Source organism: Polyergus mexicanus, unplaced genomic scaffold, assembly GCF_030449975.1.
Source record: "Polyergus mexicanus isolate NDT 795.1 unplaced genomic scaffold, iyPolMexi1.0 SCAF_1, whole genome shotgun sequence".
NCBI lineage: Eukaryota > Metazoa > Arthropoda > Insecta > Hymenoptera > Formicidae > Polyergus > Polyergus mexicanus.
The window spans coordinates 12,641,993-12,664,387 of record NW_027223321.1 but is presented as its reverse complement, the minus strand read 5'-3'; the positions used below and the strand labels follow the sequence as shown (position 1 = coordinate 12,664,387).

Below are 22,395 nucleotides of genomic sequence, written 5' to 3'. Positions count from 1 at the left end.
TTTTTTAATATGCTACATATAAAATACATCAAAACATTTAATGGCATTTCAGAAAATCGATATATGTTATCTGAAATAGTCGGGAAATATATCAGCCGTTTACGGTTCTGCGTAAGACGGGTGGGAACGGATACGACCAGTTACTTCTGTTAGGCTCATCACTGATTTCTTGTTGGAATACAGACGGCTCATGCGATGTATATCCTCGATTAATGACACCCTCGGTGTCCTCTTTAGCGGTGTGTCTATTCTGAAGCTTGGACGATAGTTGACTAAAATATTTTCACAGTTATAGAATGCGTGCGATTACGTAAGGGGAAAAAAGAAGTATAATGAATTGAATCGATTAATTCGATCGTAGATTACCTCATTATTCGATCGCCGAACGAATCCTCGATCTTGGGAACTTTCCGCCTGACATTGCGCGTGTCGAAGCTTTCCTCTATAATAACATGCCTGTCATACGGCGTATCGTAGTCAACTTCGAGTATAGTCGAGAATTGATGAGGGAAGATCATATCTATAGCCGTTATCACGAGTCCTGCCAAAAGGCATGCGGCACCTAAAAGAAAATATTGTGATAATATATCCTCACACATGGCAGTTACAATCAAATATTTCACGCGAAACACGAACCGGCCGATAGCACCAACCAGTAATTCCAACCAAGATTGAAGGAGAGAATCGAGCCGTCTATATGAGCTATCAAAGGCTCACATGGTAGAAGAGCCGTGTAAATCAAGTTTGTTAGCAGCATACACAAACCCGTAAAGATCATGCCGTATGCTCCGTATCGCGGTACTACCATGAGCAACAAGTTCATCATCAGCCACGAAGCGAAGGAGGTCCTACAAGAGAGATTTGTTTATTTTACTAATCGGGTTAATAGGTACACACTAGTCGCGTGATGAAGAAAAGATTTTTAGGCGCGAAAGTACTTCATGGAAGATATAATACCATAGCATTATCGAAGCATAATATCCAGCTTCGCGATATCGCGAGCCCCAGGAGAAGCCCTCCTGATGGAGGCTAAAGTACTCCGCCAGAGAGACGATGGGAAATGGCGCACCCTGATAAAGGGCCTGCTTGAAGGCGCTGGTCATTTCGCCGGAACTTCTCCACCAGAAACGTTCATTGTATTCGACATCGTCGTGCGTCTGCTCGCTTTCTGGCAATACTGCAAAAATAACACCCGGTAAACCCAAATAGATATAGATTACTCTTTATAAATCGATCCGGAAATTGAATTTGAATTTGATACATGTAGTTCAATATACTGAATCTCCTGAAAACATAGCTTGTAAAAAACACAAGAGATGTCCAATTATTTCCATGGTTAAAACTTACACTTGTATGTTATATTTATGTGCATTAAGCCGATGTAACCGCCGATATCGGCCATCGCCTTGTGTCTGGAGAAAGCGCTGTAGGAACTAACAATGGTGGCGGTGCTCGTATGCCAGGATGAACCGTATTGCGCCACTATATATGTGTACACACAGAGAGCGCAATGATTATTTTTCCACGTACTCGCTACATTTACTAGGATCTCGACTTGATAATTTTTTTTCTGATAATGGAATTCTACTCGATACAATCGAAGAAATATTTCTAGCAAGTTAAATACGCGGTGAAACTACGAGCCCACACAGTGGCGTGACTAATATTCGATTCTGCTTTAAACTAAATATCGATTTTTATTTTGTTCTTTACTTTCTCGAATTTATACATTTAATAATAATAATAAAAAAGTATACATCCGAGAAAATGAAACATAAATAAATAGTATAGCTGCAAAATATGCACATGAATTCCGAATATTTATTTTTTCTCTATATCTTTTTATTAATTCTCTCTTTTACCTTCTTCTTTTCTTTCCTTGTTTTTTTTTTTTTTTCCAAAACTTCGCTAAGCTTTTGTGATACCAGCTTCATTAGTTACGCCACTGACAATCAAGGCCTTTCAACTTGGAAAGTAGACAAAGTGCACGAACCTTGAATCGTCGCACCCACGAAGAGGCTCATGGTAACCGTGAGAAACGTGGTTAACCGCTGCGGCGGAGAAACATCAGGTTTACAGGGCCATAACTCGTAATTTACTTACTAATCGTCGGTCTACGATCTAGGATCTGACACGACGAACAAGTGGAAAGACTGCTCACCTCTTTCCTGACACCCGGGAATATAACTAGGAACGCCGTGAACAGGGTACCGAATATCACGAATACGATGATCAGGGGCACGTCACCTGTCACGGGAGTGCGATTGCTGTAGCTGTAGAGCGTCGGGCCACCATCGCTGCGAAAGGCGTCGAACCATCCCTTCATTCTCCTTAATTAGGTGATTCCGGTTCACCGGAATCTAAGATAATTAAACACGAAAATTTTATATTACGATTATTTCCGGAGAAACAAATTAGATTACGATCAAATTGATAATTTTTTGGAACTTTTTCAAAAGTAGAATATTGATTAAAAGTCCAAAGATTTTTAGAAAGCTTTCTACTCTTCCAGACCTTTCATCCTATTTGTTTAAATATTTTTTAGACGTTTTTTTTTTCGAGTTTTGTGTTATTCAGGAAATACCAGCTCTTATTTTCGCGCATACCATTGCAGATGAATAAAGATTCGAACTTGAACACGATTGTTCCAACAAGCGAGCTCGTAGCCATTGTGGCTCAAAAGTGAGCGTATCTTTCGCGCCAGCCTTGATATACATGTCTTTAATTACTCAAGATCTTACCTTTAAGGAAATTACGAGTTATCAGCGCTCAAGGTTAAAGTTGCGAATTATTTGTGAAATTTGGCATATGTTAAAAGCGCGTTCGCGCACCGCGCGACATTAAGATCCGAAGGCGGTGAGAATACTGGGGCTCGCGTACGTTAACAGGCTTCGCTTAGAAAGCGGTTTCTACCAATGGACACAGACGACCTCATGTATTACCTCAATGAGAAAGAGAGAGAGAGAATACCACGAGTGGGGCTGTCATCGGCGGTGGTGATCGGCGGGAGAGAACGAGAGAGAAAGGTGAGAAAGACAGAGAGCAATTCGACGAGAAAAGTCTACATCGAATCAGCTGATCCAACTCCTTTACTGATCGCTTCGAATCAACCTCTGCTGTTCGCGTAGACTACACGCAGCTTATGAATGAAAAGAATAAGAAGTACATTTAGATAATTGATTTTTCATTAAAGATGCATAATATATCATGTTTATTTTATATAAGCATTATTAGCGATTAATGGCAGACTTTGTGGGGATGATATTTTCTCGACAAAAATGTTAAAAAAGATTCAACATTTTCTAGTCTTTTCGACATCACACATTTTTATAATTAAGTCTTAAATAAAAATTCTGTTGAAATAGTTTACTCGACATTAGTTGAAAAATATGTTTTTAGATGCTTGCATCCCTGAGAGAAAAGTCTAATTCGATCGATAACAATCTATCTCAGTTTAAAATTAAGCGAGATATATGGATATTCTTGCTTGATATGCTACTATGCTCTATATCCTTCTTTTTTTTGTTCGATGAATCAGCGATTCGATATGACGACACAAGAAGATGATGACGTGACAAGCGCGTACGGACCGTACGGTATGCAGGATGGCATGCGAGTGACATCGATGCCAGCAAACGAAATAACTTTCATGATATATAATAGGTAACGAACGAAAGCTTTCAAACTTTCCACTAATTAAAATTAAATCTTTGATAAGTTGGACTGTTGCTTGACTATTGTGAATTAACGATTTGGTTTTCAGTTATAAAAATAATATTAAAAATCTATTATATATGTATATATAGAATTTTGATTAACTTGCGAAAGACTTTGATTTATTTATAGGAAAGCTCTTTTTGTAACTGCTTTATCTCAACACATAATAAATATAAACGTATTTTATTACTATAAGCTAAAAAAATGTAAATAAAAGAAGAAATAACTTAATGTATACCAGCATAAATTTCTGCTATATAACAATCAGAAAGTTAATTAAATGATATATATTTTTACACTCAAATAATATTTAAGCAGAAGCTGAGAAATATAATAAAATAATACTTAAGATTATTGCTGCAAATATTGTGTATTTCATTATATTTATAGAAAGAATAATTATGATACATACATCATAATTCTTTTTCATAGTCATAAAGTTTTGAACCATAATCCAAAAATGTTTATCTACCATTTTACGTAAAAATTTCTATAAATAATAAAACATTAAAAATTTTAGAAAAACTAGATATTAGAAGTATGTGTCTTTTCGTAATACTGAAAAGATATTAATTCGTAATTGCTCATTTATTTATTCACAATCGCAATATAAAGAGTTTTAACTTAAACTCGATCACTTCAACATGCAATTAATTTAAAATATTTCAAATTTAATTTATTTGCCGTTGCCATAGACGATAATAACAATGCGTTTCCCTTATCGCGATTAAGAAATTTCCACATGGCACTTTTGTAGCGAGTATATTTCCTCTTCTCTAGAAGCAGATAACATCCACTCTCTTCGGAACACAAAAGAACACAGAGCATGTCCTCCGAATCCATGCCAGGTGATCGAGCCGTATATACCGGTAGCGGAAGCGTTCTCTCGTTCGGTCTTCGCGACCGGATACCGTGCTGTGTCGTGTCCAAGCTGGCTATGCTCGCCGCCGCCAATAATTCCGCTATTTCGGGCCGTCTAATTTGGGCCCGGTGACGCTATGCTTTTAACGGCGGCGTTGATAGCGAAACATCATGCAGCGCGGCGCACCGTCGCCACCACTGTCGGCCAGTAATAACCATCGGAACGGCGAGAGTTTGGCGGTGGCGAGACGGACGCAGTCTCCCGAAGGCTTGTGGGCCACCCCTACCTACTGCCGACGCTGGTCCTCCGATCCTTAAAGGTAAAATCCCAGCCCTTTCGGCAGTCCCGTTCGAATTTCGCATCTTCCGCCAATCGAATCTGTAATCCTTTCGAGACAATTACCGGCTCATCCGGTAACGATACATTTAGATTGTATATACAATATATATCGAAGATTTATTGAAGTTTATTATGTAAAATGTCGTGCAGTGATCAATTCCTTGGCATACTTTTTTGTCGAGTTTTTTTTTTTTGAAGTACATTAAATCTTGAGAAATTTTATATTTCTGGAATTAGCTTCACGCTTATAAAATTAGAAAATATCAAAAATAATGGAAAAAGACAAAAGATGTATGATAATTAATCAAGATATTAACATTACGTAATAAAAATACAACAAAACTATGATTATAAAAACTGACAGACATATATGTAGATCATTTTTAATTATGCTAATTTTTATTATATATCTGAGAATCTCGAAATGATTAAACATAATGCATGCCATTATAGGAAAAGTGAAAACACTGACTTTGTACTCCAAATTTGATAAAAAATAGTTGTGTAATTCTAAAGTTTTGTATTACAGTTTATTGTCCGTAAACGTTATTTTTATTATTTGTGTCATTATATTGTTAACAAAATAAGAATTTTTTTTATAAAATCTTTTTATAAAAAAAAATATATATATATATATTTTTTCATAATTATAAAGATCACGTGTTATACATGGCAATGTTCATTATTTTCCTTTACTTTTAATGCGCGCAAGAGAGGCAGAAAATTTCCTACAAAGTTATTATTTACGATTGTGATTACTATATATTTCGAAATAATTCCAAATATATAATTAGGACGGATTTAATGGATATTTCGATGATACGTACTACTTTAAAATAGCACGTTCTTTCCATACACGAGTTTCGCTTTCTCGTATCTTTTGTCAAAGCATCTTTCGCTATAACTTTTTATTAAATTTATTTGGAGACGCGATCTGCATTCTTCGGAAATCTCGCATTCCAGCTTTGTATCCGAAAACACGTGACCATCGACGAAGCGAAAATTCGACGAAATCGTCATCGTGACTCGGCGAGCCTCAAGTAACAGAATGGCGAAGTGATCCTTGGCATGTTGCCACGTGGTATCATTTACTAAAAGTCACGATCGGAACGTATAGTAATAAGACGAGAGAGATGAATTAAGGATCGAAATTAAACATTTCCGATCTCTGGAAGAAAATGTTGCAACGCCACGTGAACATCGCGGGTATGTGAAGTTGACTATGAAATCAAGTAGCAGGTTGTTTATTTGTCTATTTCAAGGAAAGCTAATGGGCTACAGATAAGGAAAATAAACCACTTGATTTGCTTTTAAACAAAAAAGAAATTTTAAAAAATATCCAAGAAGGATCTAAAAAAGTATCGGAAATTTTTAAGTATCTTTCAAGCGTTTCTCCTTTCGTAAAAACTTTTCGTCAAATCAGGAATATTAAGAACAATCCAATACAACAGAATTTAATTTACTTTTGTCAAATACCTAGAAAAATTAGCTTGGAAAAATTGAAAAGGGATTAACTCTCTCTTGATTATTTTCCTCCATTTTTTAAAAGGAAAAGAGCGTTAAATCACACTATTGAGAAATCTTTTAATTATTCCCCTCTTTTTCTCTTTCAACAATTTGTGGAATCGACAGAGTGAGTGATGAGGAGAAGTAAGCGAACGGAGATGAGTGGATGGACGAAATTTATTTTCGACTCTTTCGGCCAATCGATTCTACCGACGATTCTATTCATCGAGTTTACGCGTCGCAATTTTGATGGGGAATCTCCGCGAGCGAAAATGCGAACATACTTTCTCGAGGGAGGCATTTGTAGGCATCTACCTACGCTGCAACTCGCCCGGCCTATTTATAAAGCGCGACCTCGTGGCATCGCGCGTTCGCCGCCTACCGCTTACCTATCATGGTCGTCCCGCGTGCAAATCAACGCTGTTGCGCGCTGTGCATGCGTCTAGTACTCTTCTTCCTAATTTTCGAACGTATCACGAAAACGGGTCAGAGCTATTTTCGCGCGAAACGGCCCTCAAAGCTACGAGAGGCTGCCGGTGACGATACTTCGTTAGACAGACCGTACCTCGGCATGTTTAGCATCCGTTTCCTTCTTCTGCCTTTGCCACTATCGATGACAAAGTAGACCCGTCTATCGACAAATCTAGGAACATCGCGACGGTAGACGTTTGATCCAACTGCGTGTCTCTGTCGTATGGCGTCTGATTTGTATTCCATTGTTTCAACACGTGATCGCAGTCTGTAATCTGAATTAAACATAAGATTAACAAAGCTTTTTATCATAAATATATATTCTTCAAAATACACACACTACACTCTCATTAATAATCTTTTTTATATTAAAAAAATCTGCAAATAATGTTACAATTTTGTAAGACAATCTTTACAATATCAAAATTCCATATCCAAGTTGAATTGTTTTAGTAGATCATATCCTTAAGCTCATTTAAATTTAGGAAATTGAAGAAAAACAAACAGAATCCTCTGTGCCTTCGATATTTAAAAAAAAAAGAAAAAAAAAATATTTTAATAAGAATTATTTTGATGAGAGAAAAGCGGCAAATTACATATATAATATTTATTTTTCTAGGCGTCCAGTCGAAGCGGCGTGCCGAAATGTCGGAAATAGAAGGTGAGGGCCCCTTTACGAGCTCCGTCACGACCGTGTTGCTTGAGTATCATCGTAGATAGATAAACGAGTGTCAGTCGGGAGGAAGTCACAAGGGAACGAGCGTAATTCAGCGTATGCGCGCAAAAATGTAATGTTCATCAGTATAATCAATCGTATGATGTGTAACGGAATGCAGAGCGTTATTAACCAAAGATTCTGGACGACAGCACTCTGAAAGCGTACCTCTGTCTACTTGCCTCGGCTGGGGTGCACAACAGTTTACATTTCCCATCGCGTTTCCGCGATGTAACGCCGTTTGCATTCGCCGCTGCCACTGTTTATTAACAAGAAGCATTCGCCAAGCTACGTCATCGATCTTTACGCAGCTCTGCAAAACGGCCAAAAATAATAAGCATCACTTTTATTCTCTTCTTCTCGACAGGAATTGAAATTTAAAAAACGCCGATTCAAAGCACATTCTTATCTCATCGCTTTTAAATCTCTCTCCCTTCGACTCACAGAATACGAAAGGCTCTAGAAGCCAAATTATTAAAACGCTCATCAAATGTAATAACAGATCGCCACGTCTATAACTATTTTGTGAAATTTTGTAATTTTTGACGATGTATTTACGCAGAAATCGAAATGATACAAAAAGATCATCAGCCTGCTGCCTTAACAGGCAACATTAAGCATTTTATTCTATGATACATAAAATTTGGCAATTTACACATCAAAGGCTCTATAATTTTTCAAGCATCATCGCACTCGCTTATTACTGAAACAAACAAAAAAATTCCATTTTTACTACGAATGGTCGCTTCTCATCTCTTTTCTATTAATGTACAGTTTGATACACCTGCGTTGACGGATTGTCATCTTCAATCATCTTACCTTTGCAGATCCGCAGAATGTGTCGGAACAAGATGATACTCAGGAAGAGACAGCGGAAACAGAGGAGGTCAGCAATAGAGAAGAGGTAGCAAGCTTAACAGAAAAATCGAGTAATCCAGAATTATCGGAAAAGTCATCTACGAAGGAATCCGAAAAAGAGCAGCGAGAGGAAGTTACGGAGACTGAACAAGAGGAAGTCAAGGGGGAAATTAAGAAGGAAGAACAAGAGGAAATTAAGGAGAAAATAGAAACGGAGGCATCGAGTCGCGAAGAGTCGCAAAAAGAAGAAACGTCGGACTCAGGTTGGTGTGATGCTTACGTTTGTAATATTTGGAGATTTTTAACGCAGGAAAAGTACGTCGCTGAAATAGCAGGTAAAAAACTCTGAATCCTAAGAAATTTGAAAATTTCATCATGATTTTGTCTTGATATCTTCTTTCTGGAAATATTTTAGAAAGAGAATTTTTTATATAATATTTTTTAATATTTTTTATGTATTTTTTATATAAACTTGGAAAAAATATAAAACTCGAAGTTAAAAAAACCAAAGAGTAATTAAAGCACGCGGCTACTTTTGAGATTAAATAAGTAATAAAATTTTGCTACGCGATCGTGCTCCAATTCTCGCAAAAAGCTCTTTATTTTCGATTCGACGAAATATAGTTGAGGTAAAATCAATCTCAATCGAATTCAAAGATCGAAAATCTACCGTTCGTCTATTAAAATTGGCGTTTCTACAACATTTTGCGGTTTCGGAATAGAAATACTATTAAAGTTGGGCGCAAATTTACGGCGTTTACCATCGTGTTTACCATCGCGCTTGTCGGAACCAATCGTCATTGCTCACCAAGATCGTCGACGTGTTTGCGTTAGAGCTGCCATTATTCGCATAGACGTTCGCGGCGTTTATTTGAATAGCGACGTCAGCGGGATAGCTCGGTGCGAATATACAACGATCTGCGTTTCTCGCGTGGCATGTTTCAAGGAAATCTAAACCTTCTTACGCGAACTATTTCGGTCACGGTACACAGAAGTTCCCGCATTTACAAATCTCACGCTCTCACAGCGATATACAGGGTGTTCCAGGGTCACCGCACCACCTGCTGACAACAGATGCTCGAGATCATTCGGAGACGATTTTTCTTCAACGATAGTATCGAGCAAGGTCACGTTTCTTTTTTCAAGTTTTCATTTTTTGCCATTATATATCTTTGTAACTAAGCCTTAAATTAAAATTTTATTAAAATAAACTCTATTTAAAATTAATTGAAAAAAAGTAATTTTGTAGTTTTGGTAATCTTTTAACTCTTCATAAAGTGTAATTATGCAGAAAAGTCCTTCTTTTTTTGAATCGCTTGTAATTCGAAAATTATCGATATCTCGACTTTTTCGTAGAAGAAAAATCCTGCCTCCAAATCTTAAGAATCTGTCATTAGCAGGTGGCTCTGGGACACCCTGCATAATTATGATACGGTTGATGGCCATACAATCAAAATGTTCGATGTAAATTCTTGTAATATGAAATATTATGACATCACAAAAACAATCAAAATAGAATTGTTAACAGAAATAAAGAGATAAATAGTAGTCGTAGATTGAGACAATGAACGAGATGAAGGAGAATAAAGAGAGAAGCGGAGAAAAAAAAAGAAAGAGCAGCAAAATTGGCACGGAAGCAATAAAAAGAAAAGCATTACAAATTGAAACGTATAGTGTGTTTAAAAATATAAAGTAAAATATTTGTCATTATTTCGACTAAATCAATGGAAATTCTTTTAGATAAACGCAAAACGAGAGAGTGTATATTATTCGCGAAACGCACCGAAACGTTATCGATTCTTTCACAAAAATAAAAGAAAATGTCATTTCTGATTATAATTGATTCATTGTATCATGCCTATAATAATCTACAAAGAGAAAGGTACGCTGTGTGTAAATTGTTTCATCCGGAAAGAGGAATGGGAACGATAGCAATGTAGAACACGGCAATTGGGGTGCGACCAATGTTATGTATCTATGCGCGTCCATAAAGCACATTACATGACTCTATTCGTTTTATATCCTCATCCTCATTGTTTTAAATCAGCATCCATACGAGTGTATAACTTCGCTTTCAATTACCATTAATATGAGTAAAGAGAAAAACCGTTAGTCATCGTTACTTTTGGATTTTTCAGCTTAATTTCCCTTTATTATTATTATTATCATTATTATTGTTCTAACGCGCTTTCATTTTTAAAAATAAGAATGAGAAGGAAATGAAACATGAAGTTGTATTACATCGCGATGTAATGAATGACAGCTGGTCGATGCTCAGCTATATATAATAAGCTGTTGTAAGAGATGGTGCTCGCGCTAAGATAAAGAAACGCGAGTGCAATTTTCGGGGCGGACTCGCTTTGTGCGCGCGGGTAGTTTCGCTCCTCGCCTCGCCTCGCTTCGCGAGCAGCTGCGGCAGGCGTCGAACGAGCGACCGAAAATAAATCCCCGCGGAGAGGATCCCCGTGCGTTGTTTTAAATAAAGCGAGCGTGTGCGCGCGCGATAGCCTCCGAAGCCGGTCAGCTTCTCTCGCGCCTCTCGTCTCTCGGCTCTCTCTTCGAGCCGCGCTCTAACTCTCCTCCTCTTTCTCTTCCGCTCGGCGAGCCGCGAAAAGATCGCGTAGCGGCACGAAAGATACACGCCGGTAAAAATACTGTGTGTTCCACTGTCAGTTGCGAATAGCGATCGAAACTCACCGCTCTCTACCTCGAGCGTCTTCTCGCGCATCCCCCAAGAGAGAAGGATATCAATTCATATCGATCCGCGACATAGTCGAGTACCCGAGTGGCGTTAAAGCTCGCGCGCGAAGCGACGCGAATTCGCGCGACGAGCGGAAACCGGTTGTTTTACAATGCTTCTAACAAACTACTCTTTCCGCGTCCCGCGCATCTCCTCGCGCGTGTCTTAAAACGCGCGACACGTTGACGTGCGGAAGAGAGATATTCCGAGTTGGTCGGACGTGCGAAGCGCACGTTTGGAGAACGCGTGCTTCCTCGGGCAACGATAAGCGAGCGCGAAACGTGTAACGAGTAACGAGTCGGAGAACATCGGTGCTAATGTGCGAAAATTATACGTCGTAATTTGATTTTTAACTCGGGCTGTTTGAAAAAAATACTGCTTGTCAAAGAGATTCATAGTCGAGCGCATCTATCGTGAATCAAAACGAAAAAATTTTGATAGGAAAGTAGTATTTCCTTTAATTAGCCGAATATCTTCTAGTATTTTGCTATTGGTATCATTTTTATATATATTTTGTGGAGTAATTATCGCTATTTTTATGCAATATATTCGACAGTGCGATGCAATAATCCGAGTGTAAAACGAGTGACAAGTAAGAAAGGTGCTTTCAAAAATAAATATTAAATTTTTCAAAAATCTTTGTGAAAGAGACGAGTGTGTTCTCGTCAAGTAATAAATTATCGTGAAATAATTTCAAAAAGCAAGATACGCGAATGTTCAATGTAAACAATAAATGTGAGTAATTGAATATATCTCAGTCTTCGTGAGAGAGAGAAAGATAAGCACCACTTGTCAAGATTTATGCTCGGACTTTTCAATCGTGAATTAAAAATAGCGATCGTTTTGGCAGAGAAGCAGTGAGTTTTCTTCTACCATCAAAGCAATATTTTGACGCTGATAAATTTTCTCCGTTCAGTCAGAAAATATAGTAGGTATGCTTTCTCGAAATTGAATAAAAGTATAATTTTATTTCAATGTTATAAAATTACTTCTCTATTAATTGCAAATAATTTATAATTTTATGCAATTTTATATTTATACAAAAAATAATTAACTGATTTATTAAACATTATAATATTCTTATTTCGCTTTATCTTATTTGAGATCAATAATCTTTCCATCTTTCCATTATTTTGATACATATTATAATAATTTAATACATAATATAAATTTTACATATAACTTGGAAGTTATTAGAAATTTATTTCTGAAATATTTCTGAAATCTAATACAAAGATAAATTTCTGATTGCCTCAAAGGATGCATTAACAAATTTCTCATCAACTGTAAAAAATAGAAAATGCGATAGAAAATAAAATAATTCAGTCAATGAAAATCTTATCAAATCAAGTAATCCATAATAGAATGTTTGAAAAGGCTAAGATATATATTCGATATATCTTAACTTACTTAGATAAGATACGTACAAATTATAAGATTCTAATATAATCTCTGAACTATTGTCCGATCTGTTTCTCTTCAACAGAGCTGGCGGCTGTCACGAGAAGCGCGTCGTCGGACGACGGCGTGCCAAGTCCGGGGGTGGCCACGGAACAGGCAGAACCAGGCGAGCCGAGGGTTGGGATACCATCGGCGAACATCGCCGACGACGGTAGCAGCGGACAGCAGTGTCGTCGCGTTGGCAGCGGTCCCGGCGTAGCAGTCGGTGAGTGGAATTCATTGCCGGTACTGGTAGAACGTCTACGCGAGGCGCTCGAGCTGTCCCTGGTGACGGGTTGCCGACGAGGTGGCGGCGACGAACCGACGGCGACGTCGTTCGCCGAATCCGAGAGTAGCGGACCTGATCGTATCTGCGCGCGCCGCTCCTTGGAACAGGCGTTGCTCGACGGCCACGAGGACGATCCCGAGCCGAAGAAGGACGAGCTCAAGTTCCTGGAGGATCTGCTGCTGTCGGACATCCAGACCGCGCTATCGCGTTTGCGTGAGACTCTAGAACGCACAAACGTTGCGACACTCGCCAAGCACGGTGGAGTGTCGGATCCTACGAGCAAGCTTCACCTCCTGCGACTGGTGTCCAGTTTGCTATCGCGACTACAAGTGCCAGAAGAAAAAGAGAAAACAGAAACGGAGGTCAGTGAGAACGGCAGGACACTCGGGGCACAGAGTGGCATCTTTGTCGCATCGCCTGGACGAAAGCGACGCGCTGTCAGGCATACCATCGGCGTCTCCGCCGAAGAAATCGCGCACGCGAGAAAGCAGCTGGAGGAGAGGAGCGCTGATTTGGCAAGGCTGAACGATCAAGTATCGGCTCGACGGGAATCATTGCTACCCGCGTCGCGTAACGCGTCGAGTACCGACAGACACGTGGAGGAGATCCACGACAAGTATACGAAAGATGTGATTAATCAGCGTCAGTCTTTGCGTGACAAGAACAAGGACTCTCGCGAGGATACCGGTGTGTATCTCTCGCTAATTCCGGCGCAGATCGCTTACGCAGATCGGCCGGATACGGTGAGCGGTGAATCGAATATGCATCACGCCCGACGTCGGGGTAGCGTAGACAGTTATCAAGAGAAGGAGAGCGACGACGAAGAAACCGCGATCAGGAAGGCGAATGAGGAGCAGAGTCGAGTGACGAAGCTCGCGGCAGCGCTCCGGCAACGTGCGGAATTGATCAGCGCAAACAAGTGCAATAATAATAATAACAATAAATTTACGGCGAAAAAGTCAAAAATCAAGCGCGCCAATACCGTCGACATACCCAGCTACCTGAAGCTACAGGCTCAGAGCCTCGATAATCCCGGCTGCGTTCTGTTACGACGTCCCATTAACGTTGGCGACAAAATTACAGCGAACGTGTCCAATCTTGCCGTGCCATCGTTCCATCCCAAAACGGAGAATGACAAAAAGTTCCTTGCCCTAATCAACCGGAACAACGAGCCGCAGGCTTACAACGCCGCGCCCGCTTTCGTCAAGTCCTTTGGGTACACCAAGACGACAGATATGTCGTCGTTGACGAACGAGAACTGGAATAGCCGGTTCTCGAACATCAAGACCGCCTTCGATAAACCATCCGTCGCGAACGAGATGGAAAACAAACTGTCCCCTAAACCGCAACCAGCGAAACGCTTTCCGATGCCTCCTCAGACGAACAAGAAGACACCAATCAGCGACAAAACGCACAATGGCTTCCCGTTCGCAAATGCGTCGAAGACGAAGGACGCGGGCTTCAGACACGCGCCCTCGTCGTTGTTTCGAAAGATCGAGAAGACACAGAGACCAAAGTCTCCGCCCGGCTATCACTATCAGAGAGACAACGCGCCACCGCCTAGAAACACCTTACGCGAGAAAGCCAGAATTATGTTCGATCGAGACAGCAACGTTTGTCAGTCACAGCATCCGGCAAAGTTCAACGCGAAGGAAGATCTCCAGAGATCCTCCTTCCCGCGACCACCGTGGCTCGAGCATATGGACAAGCAGATCGAGAACAAGTCGAGCAACACTGTCACCGAGAACGGACGGATCGATTATCGGCTCTTCTGCAAACAATTCGCCCCCTTCGTCGGTAAGAACACCGGGATTTCGGAATCCAAGACATCGCGGAACAATGAGGAATCCCGTTGCAACCGCAACGAACACGTCGCTCCGTCGAGCGAGAAAGTAGGTGTAGTGGACGGAAAGATTTCCTTTAGAATGTATCCTGAAAAAGAATCGCAATATCGTCCAAACGAGTCGCGTTGCGTCGCGATCGAGGAACAGGCAGATCGGGACAAGTTCGACCACCGCAACGAGAAGGATACTTTCGAGCCATTTGCGATGCGCGACGATAAGGACTTGAGCGGAAGTGCATTTGCAGGAAAAGCGCCAATCGATGCGACGCTGAGAGGTAGCTCGTCTGTGGCTGTCCAAACAGGCGTCCACGGCGATCATCATCCGGAGGAGGCACGCGTGTTTCGAGTGATTCCTAGAGTCTCGGGCCCGCCGACCACGTGCAACAACGCGTCCGTCCAGACTTACGACCAGCCGGAAGTGGAGTCCAGGGAACAGTGGGCAACGCCTCGATACAACGATTCAAGATATTGTCCCGCCGAGGATTCGAAGCACTTCATTTTGGACCACAATCGAAATTATCGTATTGTGGCAACTGACGACGCTCCAAAAAACGAAACTTTGCCGTTGGTGAACAAGAATGTGTGCGATCTCGTCGAGGAAGACACCATTCGTATACCCGACTCGATGGAGAAAGTTCCTTTTCCGGCGACTCTTGGTTATCAATCGCCAGAACAACTCGAGCAAATCTTCCACACGAACCCGCAACACGAAGATTATTTCTCGTCTAAACCAGCAATGGATAATCGATCGCAGATACATCAGAATTATCCGCCGTACATTAATATGGATCCATTCCAAAAGAATCAGATATCAAACGTGACGCCGCGCGAAATCATCGAGGAAAATTTCTCGTATACAAATGGCGGCGCTTTGCCGGAGGAACAGAATATCCAAAATCAGGACATCAGCGCGGACGCTGGCGTTGTCACGCGATATACCTGCGTGATTGCGACCGTCGCATCCACGGATACTCCGGAATCGCAATCCAAGTATCCGAGTATTTCCGAGCCGGAAACGTTGCCCGCCCTTTTGTCGCCCTTGCAACTCCGATCGCATCCGACCAGCAACGAGAGCGTCACGACCGAGGAGGAGATACGCCGGCACAACATGCTGCAACAAAGCCTGGTTCGTCGGCTACAGAACGAGCGTGTAATGCTAAACGATCATCACGTGTCCATCGCTAATCAGTCCGCCAATTTCAATCAATCCAGCGACTTTAATCCGCTTCTGAATACTTTTAATCAGCCTTCGAAGTGTCTACCGCCCGAAGCGCCGAAAAAACTGGAATTGCCGAGAAGATTGGAGCCATCGAGAAGATTGGAGTCGCCGAGAAAATTGGAACCGTTGAAGAAGCCGGAACTACCGAAGAAACCGGAACCACCGAAGAGGTTGGAACCGTCGAAGAAGCCGAAATGTCCACCGGTGGTCACCGGTAATTTGTTGTCGGTAACGCCGTCTTTGGCATTCGGCCCGACGAATCGCGTCACCGCGCTCAGGGGACAATACGAGCTGCCCCCGAAACCGGGGACAGAGCAAAAGGAACGTTCGCCGATTCCGAACGGCGCGATGGACCCGAGCGACGAGTACCTGGTGTCCTGCGCCAATAAACCGTCCAGATCCATTGTCCTGTCCAAGTCCGAATCGTGGCATCAACTGGCGCTCTCCAAAGGTTCGTCGCGTCCGTCGCAGATCGACGTTTCATCGCAGCCTCTCAATCGAGGCGCGTCTTACCTCCCGAAACCGCCGACGAAACCAAAGTCGCCGTCGTCCTTCAAGATGAAGAAGCAATACGAAGCGTCCTCGTCCTCAATCAGCGTGAAGAGAATGGAGGACAAGATACGCATGTACTTCGACAATCCGACCGCGAACGACAGCGTCACGGAGACGAGGGACTCGAAGAATAGACGTTTCTCGTCGCGTGATTCGGCCAAGGGTCCGATCGTTCTGTCCAGGAGTCGCACCATGCCAGGAATATCCGACGAAAGTCTGCGCCTGCTGATTCCGGCGACGCAGATTCCCGCGATGAATCTCAACAGCGCCGAAGTGGACAAGGTATTTGATGACATCTTCGAGGAGGTTACCAAAAACGATGATCATCGCTTCTGATCGGCCACCCTTTTTCGTCCGTGTCGTAAACCTTTCGCGTTACATACGCGAGAAACTGATCGCGACAAAAGTGACGTCCGTCCGGGATTTTTAAACTCTTGGTGCAAGTTTGCGCCACGCTGAACATAAGAACATTTGTACGATCGCCGTTAGTCTCGCTCGCTGCACAACGATGTGAATCGCTAAACTGTGATTTTGTCCAATTGACTGCTGTAATTTTAGACGATGCATTGTGTCGTTTGTCAGTTAATTCTAATCAGACTGTTTATATTAGAAATTTGCTTACGATTGTCATTGGTTTTCTTCTGAAAGCAAAGTCTGTTCCCATAAAGAGATTTAAAATTATGATTTAATTAGATTTCTGTTTCCTTCCGAGAATTATTTAATGGAAGTAAAATATTCTTTTCTTTTCGTAAAAATAAATTCAGTATTATCAGAGTGCATTTTATATAAAATGCGCCACGTGTTTTGTTAGTATCTACAAATTAAATCATTTGTGATAGTTAATTGTAGAAAAAGAAGATAATTGGAGAGAAAGAAAAAGAAACTGAAAAAACATAGTTTTATTAACGCGCGATTACATGGGTTTAATGAGACCTATTTGTACGGTCTAATTGGTTGTACATACGTAATTCTCTGTTTTCGCGGAAATCACTCTACATCTGATATGTGAGATCGAAGCTCTCTCTTCGAACAATCTTACAACATTACGAGATGATGGACCTAACACAGATTAGAGGCCGCTTTTTCTGAAGAACAGGAATGTGTTTTGTTATGTGAAGCTCTATTATAGCTAGTTATCTACGAAGAAGAAGCATATTTCATGCAAAATCGACGCTCATAATATGGTCTTCGTCCATTACGAGAGACGGTAGTGCAGATCGATGCAACGACCATCATACGCCGATATCTCGTCATCTCCTTTGTCCTTCTCGACCAAGATTGTGACCAAGATAGTCTAACACGTGTGGAAATATCAACGCGTCGAGTAACGAAGCTGTTGTACGAAGTCTTCTCTAACTAGCAAAAAATAAAGAGAGAAAAAGAGAGAGCACGGCAACGCATCGATTTCGCCCTTATCCGTGCTTGATGCGCATTACATAGCTACACGAGGCATATAAAATCTACATATTTAACAGTCACGCGCGTGACGCACGTGATGTCGCCGACGCGAGTGTGTCTAATTTTTTTATTTTTTATTTTTTTTTTTTAACTCGAAATCTCGCGACGCGCACGTCCCGCGGACGGACTTTGAGAGTCGCTACAGGATCCATGCCAATCCCTGAATAAAGCAGTGAGTCACAGCCCTTATTTTTGTTGATCCTTTATTACGCAGTAGCGTACAGTTTGCACTGCTGTGTATAGAGTGTGTGTAAGAGTGTACATTATCGTAGTGCCTAGTGTTGGTACATAGCGGAGCATAGCGATGGCTGTGATGGCTCAATTAACGCTCAATCTCTCGGAAATGTTCCTCGAATACGGATATTCGGGGGTGAAAAGCGGATATACGATTCTTCACTACCTGAACACAATGTACTTTACGACACGCAATATTACAACACATTTATCTTTACACATACACACACCCGCATATATTGTGAGTTCTAGCATAATTTAAGATTTTTGATATTTGTGAAGTACTTTTCGGTGCTTGCCAAGTAATACTATTTAAGGTAATGAGCAATATTGCATAATAATACGAATTAATATTATACAATAATACAGCCGTGTGTACATATTTCGCGTTGTAGTAATATATTACATTTAAATTAATTTAAGTCTTTGAGAATTTCTCTACAGAAGAATTTTTTTATATTAAGTTAGCACGGAGACAATCTTATTATATTTTCGCGCAAACAAAATCACCATGCACAAAGAGGCGTAAAATTATTTAACTTTGATATTTCGAAGAGCTATTCTGCAAATTTAATTGAAAAATGTAATTAAAAATTAAAAGCCAACTAGGAAAATAACAATCTCTCTATGATACTTTAAAAAATTTAAATTACCAAACAGATTCGCCAGTAGACGTGTCAAAGAATTCTCGGAATAGAATTATATATTTTTTTGAAAATAGAAGTATTTCTTAAATCTCAAATATTTTTTTCTTTTCCATTTGGGATTCTCATGCAAATTGTAAAAAATAGCAAAATTTAAAAATTCCTGCGTAAACGCAAAATTTACGTTTCCTGCTTGCCGCCACACCTCGCGACAAGTCCCCGTGGGTACAAGTGCGTTGTGTGTGCGTGTGTATACGCGCACGAGTACCTACCTACTCGTGCATGTGGTGGCATCGATCGACAAAAAAATCAATTCTCTTATTATATTGTCCATTTTGTAATCTGGTCTGTAAAAAAAAAATAGTTTCTTTTATACAAATTTTTGTCACCTTTTCGTTATCGGCCAGAGTTATCAAGAAATACTTTAGAAAATTAATACTTATAACATGTAGAGACGCACATGTATACGTTCTTCGCGATTATCAAACCTATTTTTTTTTTCGTACTAAACTGTCATTTAATTTGTTTGTAAGATAACTAATGCATGTCGCCCGCGCGCGTTGAAGGCATGCGACGAGAGTGAGAAATAAAAGATTTTGCTAGATCCAATAGTTTTTTAATCATTTACATCTTTTTTACGCCTTTGACATTTATCAGGATTCAATTACAGGCAATTAAAATAGATATAGAGATTAACATCTCGATCAAATTCTAGTATGCATCTCGGCACAAATCTAACATATCGTGCGCTTTTAAAGCTCCTCGATGTATAGTTTTACAATATATTCTATTCATTTTTCAGTCCCAAAAAAACCGCTGTCGCCGTTCGCCAAATTTCGTCAACTCGATAGGCAGAACAGCGCCTCTTTATCGCCAAGGTGAGAATAAACGGTAAAATATATAAATGACACGATATAATTAATAATTACGCGGATGATCCAATGTGACAGAGAGTTATCAAGGAGGCGAATCTATGGTTGATAAGGCAATTTATAAAGAAAGATGTTTTAATTTTATTAATTTATATATTGTATATTTGTCTCTCTTATCTCATTGTAATTCTTTCATTTAGTCCTGTAAAATCACCGGCGACGGAATTTCGATTCAAATTCACCGAACCAACTGTACGAGATAATGCTGTGCAAATTAAAGAGCGACTGTTGGCGTGGTGTCGGTCAAAAACCAAAGAATACGAGGTGAATATACATCTTATTCGTATATGTAAGATACTTATTGAGACTCCCTATAACATCGACTTTATATAAGCGATGTATCATTAAAGGAAAATATGAGTTCTGAAAATTTAATGCCTTATTGAAAATTATACATATTCATTTAATTTCTATTCTCTGTTTCAGAATGTGCAGCTCGATAACTTTTCGACAAGCTGGAATAACGGTTTAGCATTCTGCGCGTTAATTCATCACTTTAGACCGGACGCTTTCGATTACAATTCTCTACGTTCGGAGAATCGCAGAAGAAACTTTGAACTTGCTTTCACAAAAGCCGAGTAAGAAATAACTTCGGATTTTTCTCCGAGTTTCGATATCAATGCCGTTGTTTTTGTCTAAAAAATTTAATCAATATTTTGTTTTTAATTTGCCAAAAACTCTTGTCATTTTTCTTTCGCAGCGAAGTCGCTGGAATCGCGCCATTACTTGACGTCGAAGATATGGTGATGATGCAACGACCTGATTGGAAGTGCGTCTTTACATACGTTCAGTCCATTTATCGTCGCTTTAAAGATGAGGACTAACTTTAAAAACGCAGCAGCAGCAGCAGCAGCACAGCACAATTCCATTTAATATCAAGATAGAACATGTGACCGCTATTTTTGTAGAACAATGTTATTCATTTAATTCGTATGTGGTTTGAAGAGAAAAACATCTTTCTTTTTTTCTTTTATATAATAAAACTAATGTTCCTGCGACCACATGCGAATCAAATCTAAGGTAGTAAGCGTAGAATTTCAGATTCAATGACAATGTCTTCCAATGATAATAATGATAATAATGATAAATCAAATATCGCGACTGCTCGAGAAGCTATGTACTCATACGCGTCTTATATTTTCATATTTCGCATATTTTCTTGGCACAGCCTTACTAACGCGTAACAACTTTCTACCGATGTCAACGCAGCAGCTAATGATTTCCGCGAAAATACACGGTGATATCATGCACACGTGTGAGCGAAACACAGTCAATCGCTGCCAAATGGCGTTAGCCATCGATATTATAAAAAACTAATAAAAATGTCTTCAGAGAGTACCAAAGAGATTTCTCAAATAAATATGTGATACGAGAAAAATCTCTCCTTGTTTTTTTTTTATCCTTTGTGATATATATATATATATATATATATATATATTTCTTTAGAACGAGAATATATTAAGAAAATTATTCGCCAATTAAAGTGGATTATTTACTAATAACGAGATTAGTCATATTAATTCTTGCTGGAAAAATGAAAAACTATTAAAAAAACTATAAAATATAAAAACTTATATATATCGTCTTTTGAAAAAAATTTCAAAACATATATATATATCTGTCGTTCTCAAAGGGTTAATATATTGATCTTTTTACTGTGCGATAAAATCGGAATTCAATAATTGTCTTTCAATGATAACGATAATGCGATTTCTAATTCGAAAGAAGAGTAGCCAGCCAAAGAAATGTCAGCCATCAGCTGGCGGTTATCTCGTCAAAAATACATAATGGCCTTTTATTTGCGAACAGATTTTTGCCTGACTGTAAATAACTGTTTATCAGAAAGCGGCGAAGCGCAGTTCATGCGTTTACGATTTTTTCTCTCTTTCTTTTTTTTCCTTTCTTTAAAAGAAATATTATTTATGTGGCTGTTACACTTACCAAGAATGAAGAAAAGCTCGTCGCGAGGTAACAGGTAATTACTCATTTAATGCAATAAATGATGGCAAACTCGAAGACGGTAGATAACATCCCTACAAAAAATTATAAAAATTCAATTAATCTTTTTTGCAAATGAATTTGACGGATGTAACAACTTTCTATGATGAATTTCCTTTATTTAATAACATTATATTTACTAAATTTTGTAACATTATCATAGATCTATAAATTTTATTGACTTATTTTATAATATTTATTTCGTTTATATTCTCAACATATTGGTATATATACTATTATATTTATAATGCACAAGTGCAGAAAATGAAATAAATCATACTTTTGTTATTTACTTTTGTACGCACGTAAAGAGACGGCGTTCACTGGAAGCACGGCAATACGGATGAATAATGAATATACATCTATATTAATAGATATATTAATATTGTATAAATGATATTTCAATACTTGCAATCTATCTCTCTCGATGCGTCCGCACCACGACAGTTTGACGCCATAACAGTTTCGAATTTGATTGACCAATCAGAATGGGAGTCTCTTTGGTTTCTGATTGGTCAATTAGAGACTGCTTCGAAACTTTTGTAGCATCAAACAGAACGCGCCAAATAAACAGTAGT

The 22,395-nt window shown here is 39.6% G+C and overlaps 3 protein-coding genes across 7 annotated transcripts; 2 read left to right on the top strand and 1 right to left on the bottom strand.

Moving 5' to 3' along the window:
* Window positions 1–18: 18 nt before the first annotated feature.
* Window positions 19–7,863, bottom strand: Mol (dual oxidase maturation factor 1 mol). 3 transcript variants are annotated; one of them, XM_070300640.1, is made up of 11 exons: window positions 7,779–7,863; window positions 6,814–7,170; window positions 4,424–4,965; window positions 2,943–3,139; window positions 2,162–2,360; window positions 1,994–2,051; window positions 1,348–1,482; window positions 958–1,177; window positions 637–848; window positions 367–562; window positions 19–272 (listed from the first exon to the last, which is right to left on the bottom strand). In XM_070300640.1, the coding sequence occupies exons 5-11, from the start codon at window positions 2,324–2,326 to the stop codon at window positions 92–94; spliced, it is 1,167 nt and encodes a 388-aa protein (XP_070156741.1). In that variant the 5' UTR covers window positions 2,327–2,360; window positions 2,943–3,139; window positions 4,424–4,965; window positions 6,814–7,170; window positions 7,779–7,863; the 3' UTR covers window positions 19–91. The 3 variants fall into 3 exon arrangements, with proteins under 3 accessions (XP_070156741.1, XP_070156746.1, XP_070156749.1); XM_070300645.1 differs by lacking the exon at window positions 2,943–3,139 and having other exon boundaries at window positions 6,990–7,170; XM_070300648.1 differs by lacking the exons at window positions 2,943–3,139; window positions 4,424–4,965; window positions 6,814–7,170; window positions 7,779–7,863 and adding an exon at window positions 2,742–2,893.
* Window positions 4,771–19,974, top strand: LOC138935791 (titin homolog). Of its 3 annotated transcripts, XM_070300630.1 has the most exons (7): window positions 4,771–4,898; window positions 5,882–6,124; window positions 7,515–7,556; window positions 8,438–8,731; window positions 12,695–18,181; window positions 19,690–19,765; window positions 19,960–19,974. In XM_070300630.1, exons 2-5 carry the CDS (start codon window positions 6,097–6,099, stop codon window positions 16,885–16,887), a joined length of 4,557 nt encoding a protein of 1,518 aa, XP_070156731.1. In that variant the 5' UTR covers window positions 4,771–4,898; window positions 5,882–6,096; the 3' UTR covers window positions 16,888–18,181; window positions 19,690–19,765; window positions 19,960–19,974. The 3 variants fall into 3 exon arrangements, with proteins under 3 accessions (XP_070156731.1, XP_070156738.1, XP_070156727.1); XM_070300637.1 differs by lacking the exon at window positions 5,882–6,124; XM_070300626.1 differs by lacking the exons at window positions 4,771–4,898; window positions 5,882–6,124 and adding an exon at window positions 7,075–7,161.
* LOC138937618 (smoothelin-like protein 2) lies at window positions 18,314–20,643 on the top strand. The gene is made up of 4 exons (XM_070304068.1): window positions 18,314–18,420; window positions 19,960–20,083; window positions 20,246–20,397; window positions 20,520–20,643. Exons 1-4 carry the CDS (start codon window positions 18,314–18,316, stop codon window positions 20,641–20,643), a joined length of 507 nt encoding a protein of 168 aa, XP_070160169.1.
* Window positions 20,644–22,395: the final 1,752 nt, after the last annotated feature.